This window comes from Papaver somniferum, unplaced genomic scaffold (assembly GCF_003573695.1).
Source record: "Papaver somniferum cultivar HN1 unplaced genomic scaffold, ASM357369v1 unplaced-scaffold_19, whole genome shotgun sequence".
In the NCBI taxonomy this organism is placed as follows: domain Eukaryota; kingdom Viridiplantae; phylum Streptophyta; class Magnoliopsida; order Ranunculales; family Papaveraceae; genus Papaver; species Papaver somniferum.
Window position 1 is genome coordinate 17,938,677 of NW_020628818.1, and position 19,930 is coordinate 17,958,606.

General features: G+C 39.2%; 1 protein-coding gene across 1 annotated transcript; it reads left to right on the plus strand.

The window, feature by feature from the left end:
- Nucleotides 1-18,605: 18,605 nt before the first annotated feature.
- LOC113338622 lies at nucleotides 18,606-19,559 on the plus strand. The gene has a single exon (XM_026584001.1). It carries the CDS (start codon nucleotides 18,606-18,608, stop codon nucleotides 19,557-19,559), a length of 954 nt encoding a protein of 317 aa, XP_026439786.1.
- Nucleotides 19,560-19,930: the final 371 nt, after the last annotated feature.

Genomic DNA, 19,930 nt, shown 5'->3' on the forward strand with positions numbered 1-19,930 from the left:
GGCTAGAGATTATACTGGTAAGTTCATCACAGCAGAAATTTGAGACTTGAGAATATCCACAAATTTTGTTGTAGAGATTATGGGGACTATTTGTGCTTTGGAATGGGCTGTAAAGAATCTCCAAACCAAAGCTACCATTAACTCAGGTTCTACTGCTGCTATAAAGACTTTCACGAAGAATAAAATCCTTTGGTTTGTCTGGAGCATATGGAAAATGATTTGCAGAGAGGTCAAATCCATTCACTTCAATCATGTGTATAGAGAAATAAATTTCTCTGCTGATTTTTTTGCTAAAAAGGGAATTTACCACCCACCATGCATAAGATGGAGTTTCGGGATACAATCTACTATAGAAGTAATTGGTGTGTAATTATAAAACCTCCATTCCTTGATAGTTAAGTATTGTTTCACTTCACATCTTTAAACATGTTGTCTACTTTGGCTTCTTATTATGTTTTGTACAAACTTTTTGTATTTTGTATATTTGGTTAATTAATAAAGGTTTTTCGTATTCCACTAATATATACTAAATCCATCTAAAGGATTTACATCAGATAACAAGCTTGGTGGGAGCCTAGCCACAAGCTGGGCTCAAACCCCTTTCTTTACTACCACACTTAATCTTTGGAAAAGAAAATCCCATATACGCACATTATCATCATGGATAGCCATGTAATTGCGAAGACGTTTAACGAAGTCCGTCGTTTCGAGCCCAAGCTTACCAAGAGCTTACGAATAACAACATCTTTGATGTCTTTCCCCAACTCCAAAGTGCAGCTAATACCTTCAGCAAAGGGCGAAACAATGGTCACATCCAAGCAAACATCGCGACCATTATCCCAATTGAGTACCAGAATGTCCGCTAGTCTCAGAGAAGTGCCATTATTAGCAAGGGGACCCAACTCCACCTCCTTACGTGCCGTTACCCCAGCCCGATAACACATGTCAGCGATCATTTCACGCACCAAATCATGTCGAAACTTTAGGCCAACTTCAATCGCACAGTGACAACATGATCACCGAAAACGTCCATTTATCTGTTGCAAAAGGGGCACATGCTGGCCAACTCAAATATGGGAATACCAAGTCTGTAACAAAGTATCGCACTGAACTTCCTGGCACCAATGTGATGATTTAAGCCATCTATAGGAATGGCCAATAAGAAATCCAGGGCATGCTTCAGTTGGCTACTCTGCCAGAGCATCAAATCACGTTCAGACAACTCGAAATTGGAAGTCATGTTCTTCTTTACTACATCAAAATAGACAACTGCCAAGGTTTTCATTGCGTGAGTGGCAGATATATCAACGCATATAGGAGAAATAGGACTACACACCAAATTGAAGGAAGCGGAAGCTCGCACTAGGTGGGCGCTAAAACCACAGATACCAGTGCGCCTCAAGTTAACGGACTAAAGATCAAGAGTCTGAAGACACGATGCTAAATAACAATTGTGCGCAGTATTTTGCATCCAGTAAACCCCTAAACCGCCTAACCTGAGTGGAAAGGTGGAAAATCTCTGTTGCAAAGGACCAAAGCCAGGACCATCCCCCGTGATCACATGACGCATGAACTTATAAAGTCGAGAGTCTAATAAATCTTGAGCCTCATGTAAGCAGTCCGGTATAGTGGTTCGTAAACCAAAGTACAAACGTGAAACTCCTGCGCAATTTCTAAACAAAAAAATTTCACACTGTGGATCTTCAAGTTTCTCGACTGCATCAATAAGGTCCACAGTTTGAAGCACTCTTTTCACAACCAAATCGGCATTGAATAGGGCATCGAGACTGACCGGAGCTCCTAACAGCTTAACCCCTTTTTCTGGCCTACTTATATCCGATGGGATTACACCCTCATCTGATACTCTAGGATCCGGGGAGGGCCATAATAATTATGTCTTCTTGATGTTCAAGAACAACCCTCCAACAACACCTTCCTCTTGTATAATCTGAAGTGATTTCGGAACCATCATAGTGTCACCAATCACCGTACCATCATCCAGGTACCAGGCATGCAGTTCTAAGTCACACCGTTTGGCGATACTCAAGATTAAGGGGTGGAGAGTAAGAGGAACAAAAGTGGCCCCGAAGGATCACCTGGTTGCACCCCCTGCACAGACAAAAGCATATGATCCATGTAGTATAGTCGCGTCGGAGAAGAGTAGCAAAACTCAACCCATCGGGATATAGAGGGACATAAACTACGTACCTCTGCAATCATGGCAATTCTGTCAATGAGATTGAACGCATTAGAAAAATCCACCAGCAACATGGAGAGATTGTCCTGATTAATAAATAAATTGATATTTGGGTTAAAAAAAAGGTGGACAATACGGGGAGAAAGGAATAACAGGGTGGATTACAACAATAAAAGACATTGTTTGTACCGTTAATAAATCGACGGGAATGCCCATTAATCAAGCACGTCTACCCGTGAAGATTCCAGAAGTTTCTAGAAGACTTGTTGCCCAAGTTGCTTGCATATTAAGTTTACGTCATGATTAGGGTTACATAAATTATATAAGTACATATACCCTGAAAAATTATTATATCCCTGAAAAAATAGTATGCATAACCCGTCATGCGGATGCATAACCCGTCATGCGGACATTTTTAATAATTTCGAATAATTATGGGTGTCAAGGTATCTAAAATTAATTGTGAACCTAATAATGAGAATATTTTTTTTTTGGGCCTGCACGTAATTTTCCTTATCCGCTTTCTTCTCTGATATGTAGTTAAAATGCTGTCGTTGGTATGAGCTAGCATTGTTAGCTCAATTTTATCTCTGTTTCTCACTTTTTCGGTGAGACCCAGTTTTAATTTAATTTTCGTAAAAAGAAAAAACGATACTTGTGACATGAATTCGAAACTTTGCCAACACCATTCTTTACCAATCAGAAAAACCTAAGTTTGAATGAATGTTGAATTGGGCCTGGGTATGTCCAATAACTCCGAAGACAGACCATAAGATTTCTTGGCCCGTTAGAGTTTCTTAATGGTAGGGGTTTAAGAAAGAGAATCAATTCAGTATATGAAGTGTCTTTGAAAGGGTTTAGGAGAAAATCAATATGAACTTACACTTGGATCAAATTCCAGTGAGAATAATGAACAATGTCGAAGGTTTCATGTCTAATCAACAAGAAATTGATAAAAACCATTCTTTCATCTTTTTCACTTGTCAGTGTAACAAAACCCTCATTAAAAACCTCTGATTTTCTAACCCGATCTCTCAATTTCTCCAGAATCCCGACACCCAGACAGAATTTCTTGTCCAATTCGTTTTCGCATGCTCGAGCTAGTAATTTGAGCTTCAATCGAAACCCTCGTAGTTTTTGCTCTATTTCATCGCCTCACAGGGATATCGAGGTTAACCAAAAAATCCTTTCATCTTCATTGGAGGCCAATGCCAATGAAGTATCAATTCCAGTGAGAGCTTATTTCATGTTCAATAGGTTTGGGGCTTGTTAAATTTTTGCAATTTTTCTCCAATTCCAAATTGCTTTTGTTTTATTTGCACTTGGCAGGATTGATTTGAAAGGATTAACGGCCGAGAATCAAGCCAATTTGATCCTACATACATCTGGAAAGAACAATTATGCTGTTCTCAAGTTCAGCAATGCCACTTCTGAAACTCCTTCTCTAGTGAGTTCTTGTTATTCTTAGCTTGTAGTTTTTGCTAATTTCAGTACTTACAAAGCTTAGTTCAGTACGTTGTATACATGCAATGTGGCTCTTCTGCTACTGGAACCCTAAAGGTTTCCAGCTTGGCCTGATTAGTTCATTGTAATAAGTTTAATTGTTCATTTCAGGATTCGGAGGCTAAGTTAAGAGACAGTAGTTACTCTTACATGGTGGTTTTCCCATATGGATCCACTGTAATGTTTAATATGCATGACGAAGAAGTTGATGGGTATTTGGAGATTATCAGAAGACATGCTTCAGGGTTACTGGAAACGATCAAGGATGGGGCGTCTTTCCAGAATTACCACATCAGTAAGATATAAATAAGTCCCAAGTCCTACTAACTTCATATTTTACTAGGTGAGACCTTTGCCTTTTACCACAGGCATACAGACGAACTCTCGTGCATTAATTGGTTAAACGGGAAGTGATTAATCTCAAACATCAATTGGAAACACTATGAAATTGTTGGTTACTCTATTAAATAGGTTTTATGCTCTCTTTTTTTTGTTAAATTTGGTGAATTTAGGTTCCCTAGGAGTAGAAAAAATGGTGCGTTTTCCATTACCTTACTGTTTGGAGTTGAAATTTGAAGCATGACTTAGAAGGTGGAACTTTGGTTTATCCACACGCTCAAACGCCCACATTCTTGTCGTCAAGGTTTTGATAGAAGTTGTTCTTTTTGCTTCTGGGTATAGCAAGACTGTGTCTCTAAGTATTTATCCATGGCCAATTTATCGGAAACTTGATGTTCAACTGTTTTGAAACTGCAGAGTATGAGGTGAGAGAAAATTCGAATCTACCCATGTGGATGCAAGGTGGCCAAGGCTATGTGATGTTGCAGCATTTGGATATAGATGTGATTCATGTGATTAGTAGTGTTCTTGGTCAAAGTATAGCTCTCGACTACTACGTTCGCAAGGTACCTCTTTAAATCTGCAAATGCCTTTTCTAGTTTTCTTTTCCTCTGATGAGGATAATTTTTCTTACCACCCAGTTTTGTTTTTAGGCTGATGGAGTAATTGCAGCATTTACGGAATTACCTCGCGCAAGATGGACCATAAGGTCTAATATAATGCGGAAAAAAAGAATGAATCAACTAGTTGGGAGTGCAAATTCTACTCTTGCTGAACTTATTGTCAAGGTTGGGCTTTTTGATAGGTACGTGACATTTCAACTCCCAGCATTAACAAACCTTTACTTGGAAATACTGCTGGACTGAAATTGTTTCATATATATTTAAAAGTCTTCAATATTGCACTGGTCATATTTAAAGATCGGTACACTATCAGAAGAGATTGCCTTTTATTATGTGTTTTACATGAGTGTTACCTCTGCTTTAAAAAAACTTTACACTTGGTGGAAAATGTCCGAGGTATGTTCGGTACTCAGTTGTGATCTTACCGTGTCCGACTATGAATGTTTGCGTTTTACATGCATAATGATTCTATTACCATGACACCAATTTGATTCCGCCTTCAAGGCTACTTTCCATCAGAAGCAGTGAAAAACAACTATCATACTATGGTCATCCAAATTCTCAGATTTAAATCATGTTAGGCTTTATACCTGACAGTCACTTACTGGCATCTTGTTTGGATTTTTTTCTTTTGATAGGAAAGGTAAATATATTGACTAGCAGAGATGGTAAAAAGATATTGGAATAAATGCTAGACTAGACACATGATTTTTTATTCTTACTTCTTTAGTTACGTGGTCTGTTGTTGAATTGTACTTCCGATTTATAAAAAAAAAAATTTAAAAAACTTCTGAATTTTGTTTGGATATTAATTGCCCGGCTTTTTATTATATGTTTGTTTTATTTTATTTATTACACGGAGAGCAAAAATATTATCCTAGAAAAAACAAATATCAACTCACCTACAAAAACATAGCCAACTCGCCAACAAAGTCATAGCTTATATTTCTCTGACTCGGACCAGTACACCCCCTACAAGATTCCCCCCCAAATAGTCGGGCTGGGTCTGCACGGTCTGGCACGTTTTTGCAGGTTCGACCCTAATCATGTCCGTTTAAACAACTGTTTATATGACGGAAACCCGCGTGACCTGTCAGCTCTCAGAACACAACTACCCGTCAGTGAATTGAAGACGGAGGAGTGACAATGTCGTCCAAGTCGCTGATCAACAATAAGCACTTGAAAAGCACCATTGTTTCTCTATTTCGTTCTTCATCATCAGTAAAGCAACTATTCAGCTACAGTAAAACCCCAACTTAAAAACAGAGTCGCCTTTTCTCCGATTCGTTTTCCCGTACCAGAGTTATCAATTCAGCTCATGGTGGCGGTGTTGGAAACATTAGCTCTATTTCGGTCTCCTCTTCATCTTCAGAGGTTAATGGCGGTACCTGTTGGGATCCTAGTCCCACATTGGTTAGATGGGGCTTAATTGGAAGTTTATAAGTCAATGGGTTCTAGGCGTGTGCAACAGACGGTTGCGGATTAGGAATCACCCGCAACCAAACCGTCAAAGTTACGGATTTGAAAAATTGAACCGTGATCGGCGCAATCACCCGCCAATTTGACCTTTGCGGATCAACGGATTGTACGGTCCGGATGTAGATTATCCGCGGATTTAGTCAAAAAGAAAAAAAAAAAAAAAACAGATTTCACTGGTTTATGCAGGTGCTATAATCGTTGTTTCTGGTGATGGTCGTTACTGGTGGAAGGATGCCATTCAGGTTTTTGTTCTTCTTATCACAGAAAGATCTTATTCATGCATTTTATTATTTCAGTACATTGCCTGTTCAATGTTTTGTCCAAATTACTAGTATGGACATGATTAGAATAAAACAATTTTACGGCATCATAACTTAATGCATCAGTTAGCTTTAACTACTACGCCAAGCTGTAACTATGAGCATCTCCTTTTTCAAATGCGCCTAAAAGAAGTGATGATGCCTATAGTGCCATGTGCAGATATCTGTAGTTCTTTGTTTCCGTGATAGAGAAACAAGCTTGTGCTTGTTCATTGTTATGTTTATGTCAATTTTGGGGTGCTTATCCTCGTTATTAGCTTATTTTTAAACAATGGTGTCCTTTTGACCATTCAACTTCGTGAACTTAGCATCAAAGTGTGAATCATTCAACTTTGGTTCCACTGCTACTTGATATTTTACTCGATGTTTATAACTTCTTAAATGGTATGTTTTATGAAGTTCCTTCACTACCCTACGATGCCGATAAACCACGGATTTACATAACCAACCGCAACCAAACCGCTAAATCTCGTGGATTTGAAAATTCATCGTGACCGGCTCATAGACTCTTGCGGATTGGTTTTCACCCGTAATTTTGCGGACGGTTGCGGATGAAATCCGCGGTTCCGGATTGTATGAATACCCCTAATGGGTTCCCTCATCTAGTCAACCGGTTTTCGAGTTGAGTTCTACCCATGGGCTTATGACGAGTTTAGGGTCGGTACCCTAACATTTGGTTACCAAGATAATTACTTGGTAAACACGTTAAGATAATTACTTGGTAAACAAGATTGCTGAGTTATAAATACTTTTCTCTGAGTTTTTATAAGGCATCAATTAATATAAACACATTTTTTCTTATTTGGTTACGAAGCAGAGGTGGATTGTCCCCATAAAAAAGGATATTTATCTTAAGGTTCTAGTTCTCTGAGTTCTTGTTTCAGTTGTTTTGGTTTAGAACCCTAACATTTGGTATCAGAGCCAACCACCACGACCCATGCCCACTCCACAGAAGGGGTGACCTATAGGCTAGATTAAAGTGTTGGGGCACCTATGTATGGGCGTAGTTGTCACCCGCATTGAATACTGATAGCGGAGTGAAGCCGCCATAAGAGAAAGGGCTACCTTCGGGTCAGTGTCGATAGAGTGGGCCAACAAGGACGTTGGGTCTGGAAGCGTGATGGGATGTTGGGATCCTAGTCACACATTGGTTAGATGGGGCTTAATTGGTAGTTTGTAAGTCAATGGGTTCCCTCATCTAGTCAATCGGTTTTCGAGTTGAGTTCTACCCATGGACTTATGACGAGTTTAGGATCGGTACCCTAACAGTACCACAGATAACATAAAAAGGATGGATCTTTGGACTTCAATTCCAGTTAGGGCTTATTGTTTATCCCATAGGTGTGTTATTTTGCCTTTCTTTTTTTGTGATCATTGTCATATTATTCCACAATCTTTATGTTTTCTTTCTTTCTTTCTTAATTGGGTGGTTGTAGAATCGATTTGATGAGATTAATGACTGAGAACGAAGCCAATGTGATTCCACATACTCCTGGAATTGGCAATTACATTGTTCTTAAATTTAGCATGCTTACCGATTCTCCTCATCCTCCTCCTGTAAGTGAATTTTTCTACCCTTTCTCGCATCATCCGTTCTTTTTTTTTAACATAATCATCTGGGGGTTAACATAAAATTTGTTGCAATGCACACATTGTAACATGTTTAAGCGGGAGAAGTCAGTTTTCTTACATCTTGGTTTTCAAATATGGATCCACCATAATGTTTAATGTGCTTGATCACCAAGTTGATGGCTATCTCAACATTATCAAAAAACATGCTTCAGGGAAGCTACCTGAAAGGACCAAGGACAGAGGGGACTCTTCTCAGAATTACATTGGTATGAAATCAAATTCCCATTCTTAAGTGTCCATTATTTTACGACTCATCTTAGTCATCTCGCAATAGGGGTTAAATAGGAGTAACTATGTTCAGATCCGAAAATGTGGATTGTGGACCTCATTAAAATTTGCTGCAAAATTGCTTAAACTGTTGTTACGTTTGTTTTCTCATCAGTTGTGTGTTACTAGCCTCAAATAGACTGAGGTGAGACTTGAGAGTTTAATGCATGGCCTCTGAATTAAAGGACAGAGCATCGTCAGTTGGTTGCTTAATTGTATGATAGTTAAACAAGAATATTCAAATTGGAGAGGCCATGAGGGCCTTGGAAAATTCAAAGTGTTGTGCAGCCAATGACATATGGCATATACTCAAGTACAACCAAATAAGAAATGGATAGCTTGAAGTGATTGTGGAGTTTTAGGGAATCTGGACCAAAGTACGAATTAGATTTTGGTAGAAAATTTCCTTGAGTATTAGTTTTATATAAAGTTTGAACTTTGAAATCCATCATCTTATCTTTAAACTGTTTTTGTATTGGAAGTTTGGAACCATCCCTATATTTAAATGATGGAAAATCACAATGGTTCTGAAGTTCGACTTTTCTGAAATGTATGCAGTTATGGATTCAATAGAATGCTGAACTGAACTTGCATTCAACGAGGATATTGAACCAAATGGGTGGGGGAGTTTTGATAGACTAAATGTTGAAGTTACAAATGTTAAAACAAAGTTATGCTCTTAATACTGAAACTAAAATAGTTAAGTTGACACCATATTAAGATGTAGCAAGTGGAACTAATCAGAGATAAGCCAGAGAGTTAATTTCCCCTTTGTCTGCGTTCTACATATAGATCATCCCAGTTGTCGGCCAACACCTGTTATGTGGCTTGGGGGTTTTGAAACATGCAGTTTTATTCTTGATGGATTTGTTCACTACTAGTAAAAGGTCCCATAGGATTGTGAAATCTTCTGTTGTTTGTTTGTGCACTAGGTTATCTGCAAGCACCACGACTAGGGCAGACCATTCCTGGAAGAATTTGTCAACAGACATGATATCTACATTGTTTTAACATAAACATGATTGTAGGTTGTACTGCGTGATATATGCTTAGTTTTGCTTATTATTCTAGTAGAAGATGTCCTTTTTCAATTTCAGTCACGTACTGTTAGTTTTGCGTAACAATCTTAGATACTCATATGACCGATCAATTATCTGTTATTATAGATTATGAGGTGGTGAGTGAAAAGCTGAAGTTGCCCCCTTGTGTGCAAGATGGGTCAGACCATATGATGTTGCAGAACTTTAACATTGATGGGATTTGTACAATCGCTAGTGCTCTTGGTCAAAGTGTTGCTCTTGACTACTACTCTTGCCTGGTATTTATTTCCTTAAAATTGCAAACACAGTACAATTTTTACTTCTTTTTGTCCCTGGTCACATTGAGCGCTCTTACAACTTTTTTTTACTCTCTTTCAGGTTGATGAATTGATATCTGCATATACAGATGTAAATATTGGATTGAAAGAAAGTGGCACTACATACAATTTCGAAAATATACTCAACAAAGATTTAATTAATGAAAATTTACTTAAACTGCTGCGTGCTGATGCAGATATTGTTAGATGGTTTGGGCTATATGAGAGGTAATTCTGGGGATTCATATTGGTGAGAGCTTAAATGAAATTTCAGTGACATTACATGCGAGATTCTTTGATAACAAGTAACCAAGTGCACTTTGATTTTTATTTCATTTTCAGATCAGATGTTGCTTGGAAAGAAGATTCCGAGTACACACATATGCTTGACCACCTCCGTGATGAATTGAATTTGACACAGAGATTTGCCGATTTAGATCGTAAGTTCAAGATGGCGGAGGTAAGGGCGTATTATCTCTTACAAAAAGCTTTTCTGTTGCTAGTAGTTTATTTGGCACAAGGAATGGAGAATTTCCTTCTCATACTTGATATGTGTTGTATACTTGTGTCTCTCTTGCAGCTCAATATCTGGTTCGTTGGAGACGAAATGAATGTACCTCGGGTAAGTGTGCTTTCCGTTGCATGTATAAGCTGTTTTATGTTGATATTCTTTACACCAATAGTAATTTTGCCAATCAGTACATTGGACACTTTCCTCATGTCGATATGAATAGGAAATTTGGTTGTTCAAGTAATTAATCCAGTACTTGAAGATGAGTCTTTATATTAAGGTTGCTTTGTAAATTCTAATCCATCATCTGATCATCTTATATGTTTGTTAAAATGTTGCTAAGCAACACGTACACGCTAGGGATGTAAATTGGGCCAGGCCGGGAAGCCCGTCCCGTTTCCTCCTGCAGGCCAGGCAAGACAGGTTTCATAATCAGCTATCCGAAAAGCCGTCAGCCCGGGCAGGCCAGATAGAAATACTTATTTTGAGGCCCAAAGCCAAACTATCGTCCCGCATAAATTGAACCGTCGGATAAGCTCAAAACTGGTTCTCAAATGTCAAATATCATTAATGCTGCTTAAATAGCCGACCATTTTTATGCTGGAGAAACGCTGACCACACGATAAGCAGATGATAAGGCTTGCTTTGCTTGAGTCATTGAACTCTTGAATCTTGGTGCAACATATAACTAAACTCATCTATGGTGAAGTAATGGGAACACGAATCCAACTCGTGGAAACTAGAATCAAGTTTGTTTGTCAATTGATGCGCCAGTTTCCTATCCAAAATCTTGACTTTGTAAAGCTAAAGTATTTTCCATTTCAAATTTATTGCAAGAAACCAAGTACGTAAGTAGATACTTGAACAGAGAGAGAAATTAAGTAGAGATATAGAAAGAAACTACGTAGCCAGAGATACCAAGTAAGTAAGAGGAAACAGAGAAATAAATGAGATACACGAGTATCCTCACCTACACTGCTGCACTATATCTGGCTGGTCAATAACTCATTTTCAAAAGTGTATGTATATTATTAGTATTACCAACCCAATTGCCACTCCTTGATCGCATCCCCTCCAATGCATGTACAACACCTAAGTCATGATGATACTATTCAATTCATGCGTCAAACTTAGTAACTCTGTTCTCTACTTTGCCAGCATATCCATTAGCTGGATGATGCATAATATCTGAGACTCTAGTAGTACTGCAACTTACTACTCACGAGCCCATTTAATTATCCTCAAACCGTCCCCAAAATCGTGAACTTGAAATCTATATATTTGCGCAATCCGTTTAAGTTTGTTTCCATCAAAACAATAAAACTTAAATAGCAACTAAAAACTTCAAAAAAAAAAACCTCCGATGTCTAAGGTTACAATCATCTATAGTTCTATCCTCATCTTTGTTCTACTGTTATCCCCTATAGAGGTGACAACAATGCATCGCCGAAAGATAACGTCCTCCTTGGGTAAGGTATTCCTAGTGGAAGCAGCAAGACCGGCTCCTCCTGTTTTGAAAAAGAACCCGGAATTTGCAATCCTGGAAAATCCGGCAGTGGTAGTTGTGAGTGAATCTAATAATCATGAAAAACAAAAATTTAATACTTACGATGAGAAAGGAGGTAACAAGCCTGAATTTGGGAGTTGCATGCCTAAAGGAATTCGTCGGTCATCAGCTCCAAGTAGATATGGAAATATTCACACTCTTGGTTTTCCATCGTCTACAACAGAATGTGCTACTACATCTCAAAAGCCATGATGTGCAGTTGATTTAGTGATGCAATTAAATGATGGAAGAATGGAGGTGTAAGTCTCCATTCATCATATTATCTATCATATTGATGAATTTCAAAAAGAAAAAGAAAGTATAAATTGAATATATACATTCATACATACACGAGGAATGTCACTCTATATGTGATACATATGTTTACCTTAATGATAAAGTATTATTAAGATTGTTTATGTGCTCAAAAGTGTACAAATCGATTGTTTTAGCGAATGTAAGAAGATTGTTTTTTCATGAAGCCTGTTATAGGGATGATGAAACCATAAGAGGGGTTGTTGTAATAGGACAAAAACGGTCATAAGATGGTAATTTCAAAAAATTCTTATCAAGATAAATTTGATAATAACTAATCAACTCTTGCATAGTCTAGTATTGATAATCTAATTGAAATTAGCTAATGATGATTAATCAGTTCTTTTATATTTACTCTAAAACAAAATCAGATTGTAGATTAGAAATCAAAACTTATAGTTTTGGCAACTAAACTTGACAAACAAGTTTGAGATAGCAACGTTTGAGTTCGACTGAGCACTGCTCTAACAATATCCCTCTTTTTCAATTTTAGTGACAAAACTATCAATACATATGGATTACAAAATAAATAAACTTTGTAGCTTTTCATCCAAATGCTTGATTTCCTTGGTTCTTCAACATTCCTTGAATTCTTCGTCACTCCAAGTACTCCAGTGATTCTGAACGTGTTCAACTCAGCATCATAGTTGTTGAAGATCCGAAGCCCTAACAACAAGAAAACATATGTTCTCAATTATTGTTATATAGTGTCATAGTATTATTACACATCATCAAAGTTCAATTGTATCACAACTTTGACAATAATAATACTACGGTGATATGTATCACTCCCCCTTAGTCAATACTTCATCCACAATGAAAACCACTCCCCCTTATATAATGATCCGTAAACCATATGTATATGAAGTGTGAGCTACAAAATAATTCTCCCTCTTTTTGTCAATATAAATTGGCAGGCAAAGGTACGAAAACTAGCTGGACCATAATCAAATTCTCAAAGAGATACTTCATGATTAAAAGAGAACATATCAACTTTTTTTCGATGATTTCACATAGTAGAAACTTAGTGTATTCATCAAGGAGTTTATAAAGATATAAGATAACTCATAGAATATTCCACAACCGCGCTCCCTACAAAGGTTTGGCAATTAAGCACAAGTTCAATTAAGAACTCTCCTCCATAAAATGTCATTCCCGAAAGAACAACAAGAGCGGCCTTACTTTTACAAGAAAAAAAGGATTTATTTGGACCTTAACAAATCACATGAAACATGAATTTGTATCCAGAAAACTCAATTAAATTAACCACAAGAGAACCTTAAAGATTAATTTAATCGGAAATTCTCAACATAAGAAAACTTACTGAGCCATACAGTACTTTCACATAAAAGTGGATCAGGGAAAGATCAATACTGTGGAATATACAAAAGTTCATTTTATCTTTTGTCAATATTTGCATAAAGACATAATAGACTTGACTTTTGACATATACGGGACAATCATATTTTAAAGACGTAAACACGCATATCCCATAACATTATTTGCAATATATGAAACCAATAAAGATTAATACTGCAAAATCAATCTTTGCTCTTAGAAGGTAGAATCAATCTTTTTCGCGCGGAGTTACACCAAGAATGGCTACCAAAGACGTATTAAAGGATTTTCTTAACAAAGAACAAATACGAAGTCGTTAACGACCATGCACCGAAGCTCACAAAAGAGGATTATGAACATTCAAGAATCCCACAGTAACATGTACTATTGCCCATTCTTGAACTTTCTTCTTTGTGATTCACCAACAACATTCTTAGCAAAGCTGCAAATGTGCTTAGAAGAGAAGTACTCCAAGAATTCAAGTGCCCAAGTCCATGAGAAGTGGAACAAGTGCAACGAAACGGAGAAAAACACTCAAAAAGAAGAGAAGAGACAAAGACCAATCTTAACTCATCCAAATTCTGGAATTCTCATCCCCATTTTGAAGAGAATTCAAAGAGGAAGAAAATGAAAAAAGAATGAGGTCATTACAATTTCGGACGAAGAAGTTACGGCCAAAACAAGTTTACCGAAAATCGACGTCTACAGGCCAGTTCGCAAACGGGTATGCAAACGGAAGTAACTAAATTTTCAGTTTAAAAACTGGTGTGCAAACGAATTTCCCTGAATTTTATTACAAAATTTCAGTTTGCAAACTGGTATGCATTCTCGAAGTGTACCAAGAAGGCCAAACATACCGAACAACTATTTTCAAACCGGAATATTTAAGAACCTTTTTAGAAGAATCAAATCGAATTCTCCAATGTTACCAAAAATTCAAAATCATACCCAACATAATTTGTGCACCCTGATTCTTGTACTACCCTCACCGTATACATAACAGGGAATTTCTTGGTGAGGATGCACTTTCAACACAATCAAGTTGTGTTGTGGTGAACAATGTCTTGCTCACCACAGGTGTCAGAAACCAACGTTTCCGCAACCATGGATTTCTCATAATCTGTATAATCTTTGGATTATTTCATTTCTTCTTCCACTGATTCTTGTGTTCCACTTTTGAATTATAATGAAAGATATCACTTTTAGAACCCTTCATATCCAAAAATTCATTTTCCCAAGAAATTTGTAACTTCCAACATCATGGATTTTTCCTTTTCCATAGTCATGGAATTTTCCGGGAGATTATTCCTTTTGACACTTAGCGCTTTTAGAGCACTGCTCGGTCGAACTTGCAAGCGTTTCTATCTCAAGCTTGTTTGTTAAGTTTAGTTTCCAAAACTATAAGTATTGATTTCTAGTCTATTTATATCTAAGTCTCGGACTATGATAGTAAGTGTAGTTGAGCTCTAGAATCCACGGCGTTCATCACGCAAAGACGAAGAACTACTCAAGGAACTGGTGGAACTTCATCGACAAAAAGGTATGTGGAGACTTGAACTTATCTATCACTCAAAAGTCTATATACTCTATCTTCTATCTTGAGACAAAAGTCGTATTGTTGTATAGACTTCGATTATACACATTTGCCATTTCGAGCCGAGTTTATCTCGCTTATCTATTTCTCGAAATATGTGTTGGTAAGCTTTCGCTTTGGACAAGTTCATCTTTACTAGTGACGAAAGTCATGTTGATTATTTCAACAACTTGAAAATCGGTTGATGAAAAATAGTTTGTGAATAACAACTATATAACATCCTCTAAGAAAGTTTCAATGATTGAAATGAGAGTTAAGAATATAGAACCATGATTGGATATAAACGTTGTATGTAAACTCATACTTATGTAAGTCCAAAATCCTTGAACCAAAGTATGCGTACTTTACTGGTTTAGGATGACCGGAGCTAAGTCCGCGTACCTTTACGCGTACTATCTGAAGTTCACATCCCGTGAATTTCTGCTGGAGTTTGTGAACTAAAAACAAGCTCAATCCGGGTACTTAAGTATGCGTACCTAAGTGGGTTATTTTCTAAAAACAGTTTATTCGTGAACTAAGACACTTATTAATTAAGGAATGCAATTGTTTGTACCCTTATTATTCTACCAAAATTGGGCAAACTTAGGCCTAAAAAGTCCCTTATAATAAGCTAAGTATAGTTCATTGGGCCAAATATGCTTCTCTTATAACCCAAATGTAGCTAACTAGGCGTCACAAATGCACCATACATAGATCCCAAATCACCACTTCCACGTCAGCACTGCCACATCAGCAAGCAGGACGAACCAAGGTGTGCCACGTCAGCAAGATGCCACATCAACAAGTAGGACGAACCATGGCATGACGCGTCAGCAAGGTGCCGTGTCAGCAAGGCGGGTGAACCAGGACGTGCCACGTAAGCAAGGTGCCACGTCAGCAAGGCGGACGAACCAGGACATGTCACGTCAACAAGGTGCCACATCAACAAGACGTACGAATCAGGACGTGCCATATCAGCACTGCCACATCGACAAAGAGGACGATCCATACCGTGCCACATCAACAAAGAGGACGGGACATGTTGTGCCACATCATCATCAATTGACCAACCAGAGACTGACACATCATCAGCAAAGCACGGTCAGCAGCTGACTAGGTGATGACGTCAGCAGATGCAGATTCCGTAGCATATTCCTTTACCGTCATTGACGGCTTAAGCATATTCACGGAATATTCCGTTACCGTTTTAACACCGTTGGCATATTCCTCACGCTGTTAGTATCTTCCGTCATGACGTCGGCATGACGTCATCACCAGCAGAGTCCGAAGTCTTCATCTTTTCCGGCGACGGGAGCAGCAGCAGGTCGCCGGCGGCCTTGCCCGACGGCGGCCATCGTCGGCGGCAGACATCACTTATTCCTTGTATCATGACACATCTTAATACTGTGGTCCTGATCTGGTATGGCTCGGTGCTACTTAATACCATAGCCCTGATTCGGTGAAACATGCGCAACTTAATTCAGTAATCCCGATCCAGTGCTGCGCGACACAATTTAATTTCGTAGCCCTGGATGATTCAGCCCCATGTTGTTTTCCTTGCGGATATTTTTGCCCTACAGTGGGCTTATGCACACTTCTCTCTTTTAGGCTAGGCATGTACACTTAACTTTGGCCAATTCTTTGCACCTTTTGGTTTAGCCAATTCCATAACCCAAGAGGAAGATTCTGGAAGCATGCAGGGCCAGTCAATGTCAGTTACTGCAGGAGGCATGCAGGGCTAGTAATTGCAATTCATGCCTGCATTTAAAAAGGAAATTTGTAAACATATAAATGGACGTTTTACAACCCAAAGAAAGTATGCAATCTTACCCACTAAAACTCCTGTGAAAAATCCCAAAACTGACTTTAGCATCGGAGTTTTTTTTGCAGGTACCCCCCCCCCCCCCCCCCATTACTCAATCCAATTGGAGTTTGAAGCATCGGTTCGGATTTCAAAAAAATCATCATCAAATTCGTGTTTGGGGTAGAAGTAATTTTACCATACAAACATTGGCGCCGACCAAGGTTTTCGAGAAAAGATAATCGTGTTTTACCAGATCGAGTTATGGCAGTAATCATACAGACTGCACGAAGAGATGATTCTGACAGCGATTCCCAATAACACAGGTGAGACGAAGCTGAAAGGCACGAAATTGAGGTTCAGTCAGCCCCAGCAGTAACCACTGGAAACAGGCAGGGTCGAGATCATGCTCATAACAGATCCCTGTATCATGGACGAGATCGAGATCGTTTCCGTGAAAGAACTCCAGATCTGAATCGGAGAAGGGAAAAACAACGAGTGATCGGTAACGAAGGAATGGATGTTGATGGGGGAAACCCACAAGCTTGTAGGGCCCCTGCTCGACCTAGGACTGGTAATCTGAACAAGCAGAGGGGTCGTTCAGTATGGCAGCGGCTTGGAAATCGAATTAGCCCACAAGCTGCAGACCGAAACAGAGAAGTAATCGATCTTGATCGACCACAGAAAAAAATGTTGGTCAATGGAGACTTACCTAAATGAAGTCGTATACAACCTCGGCGAGCAGGGATCCGACCAGCCGCAACTCAACAGAGTGCGGCCAAAACTACCAACCATTCAAAACGTCTTAGGAATGACGAAGATGGGGTTCGAGATTGGCACGATGAGAGAGAATTTTCGCACGATTACTATACTCGTTCGGAGCAAGACAGAGCTAGAAGAGAACCTACTGGACCCGAGAGAAAAAGAATGAGATATAAATCTCATATTCAAGAAGACCGAGATTATGAGCAGGAAGACGGTTCCTCAGATGGCGACGTGAACGCAATAACAGAAGCTCGCCTTTGCAAGATGATCGAGAAAGTAATGTCGAAAAAGCAGTCCATAGAAGAAAAGATATACCGGTTGCATCGGTCTGCAGGAACCCCTTTCAAGCTGATATCAGAGAATTTCGGCCGCCAATGAATTTTCTAGTTCCAAAGATGCCAGAATTCGATGAGAAAACAGATAATCTAGATCAGCATGTTTTACACTATGAAACTGCCATGACTCCGTGGCAGCACAGTGATGAGTTGATGTGCAATATGTTTCCACAGTCACTGACTGGAGAAGCAATAAAGTGGTTCAGTAAACTCCCTGCACAGTCGATCGGTACTTACCATGAATTGGTTGAAGAATTCTTCTCCCACTACAAGTACAACAAACGCGATCGGAAGGGATGCCACAATTTGTTCCTTCTAGGAATTCGGAAGGAGGAAAGCATCAGGCAGTTTACTTGATGCTTCAATCAAGAGTTAGCAGATGTAGATGGTGACAACAATCAAATCGTCATTGAAGCTTACAAGCATGCATACCAGTAAGATCAAAGAGGTGTGTACGGTTCCTTGGTCACGAGACCACCAAAGACTCTGGAGGGACTGTATGATCGAGAGGAAGAATATGCTCGAGTGGAGGATGATTCCAAAGCTCGGAGACGAGACATGTTAATATATCATCCAATCATCCAAATGATGGGAGGAAATACAAGTCAAAGAACCGTTTGATCGTCCAGCACAATGATCAAGGTGAAGAGCGAGAGAAGAACTAAGGTGAACGAATGTAAACTGGATTCCAGAAATATCATGATATGAAGCTGACACCATTGAACATACAACTTACAGAGTTGTATGAGAAAATCAGCAAGGATTTGAGCCCCCCTCGTCCCTTGCCAGCAGAGACACGTGATAATAGAAAATACTGCAATTTCCATAAAGACCATGGTCACAAGACTGAGAATTGTCGCGCTTTACAGATCGAGGTCCAGCGGATGATAGACGCTGGAAAGCTACAAGAGTACGTGAAGAAGGATTTTCGAAAAGGCCCTGGACAGTTTGGCACAGCACATGTGATTAACGCTCATATGATTAACGTCAGTCACGCCAGGATCCATTCAATGACCCGGCGGGCATCAGAAGATGAGAGCATGAGAAATCTCAGGCAGTTAAAAGAATGGTACTTGATAAATCATATCAATTTTTTCAGTGAAAATGGAGCAGAAATTCGGGAGCTTGGGTGCGTAAAGATCGTGTTCTCTGAAGCAGACATGATAGGTGTATATGCTCCACACAATGATGTTATCATTATAACTGCTTGGATTGGCATGTCTCATGTACACTGGATTCTAGTGGATACATGGAGCTCAGTGAGCGTGCTGTTTTCAGGAGCTTATTCCTCTATGAATCTACCACGCGACTTGATCGAGGAGGATGAAAATCCAATTATCGGTTTCAGTGGCGAAGTTACAAAGGCAACTGGAAAAGTGAAGATACCTATAAAAGTGGCCGACAAGTCTGTTCTAGGAAATTTCTTACTGCTTGACTGTAGAGCTCCTTACAATGCGATCTTAGGACGAGACTGGCTGCATGAGATTGCTGCAGTCACATCCTCATACCATCAATGTTTAAAGTTTATTTCCCCTGAAGGAGTCGTAAAAGTTAGGAGTGACCATATGGCCGCTCACAAGTGTCACGAGAGTGCTATGGACGAGTACAAGAAGTCAGAAGTTAGTGGGAACCAAATCATGCGGGGCCAGCAGAAATAGCAATTACAGAATCCTCTCCCTCTAGAATCATATATGGGAGAGGACGCAACTGAACCCCCAACAGTTGAGAAACTGATCGAGGTCCAGATTGGAGATGAGGAACACAAAACAACGTTCGTAGGGGCAGACCTGCCTGCACATGAACGTGATGGTTTGATTACATTGCTAAGGGAAAACGCCTACGTTTTCTCATGGAGTTTTGCTGAGATACCTGGGATAGATCCGAATGTAGCCTGCCATAGGCTGAATATCGATGGGAAGTTCCATCCAGTTCGTCAGAAAATCAGGAATATCGCGAAAGGAAAAAAAGATGGAGTTACTGCAGAAGTCGAAAAGTTGTTGGAAGCAGGATTTATTCGACCAGTGCAGTA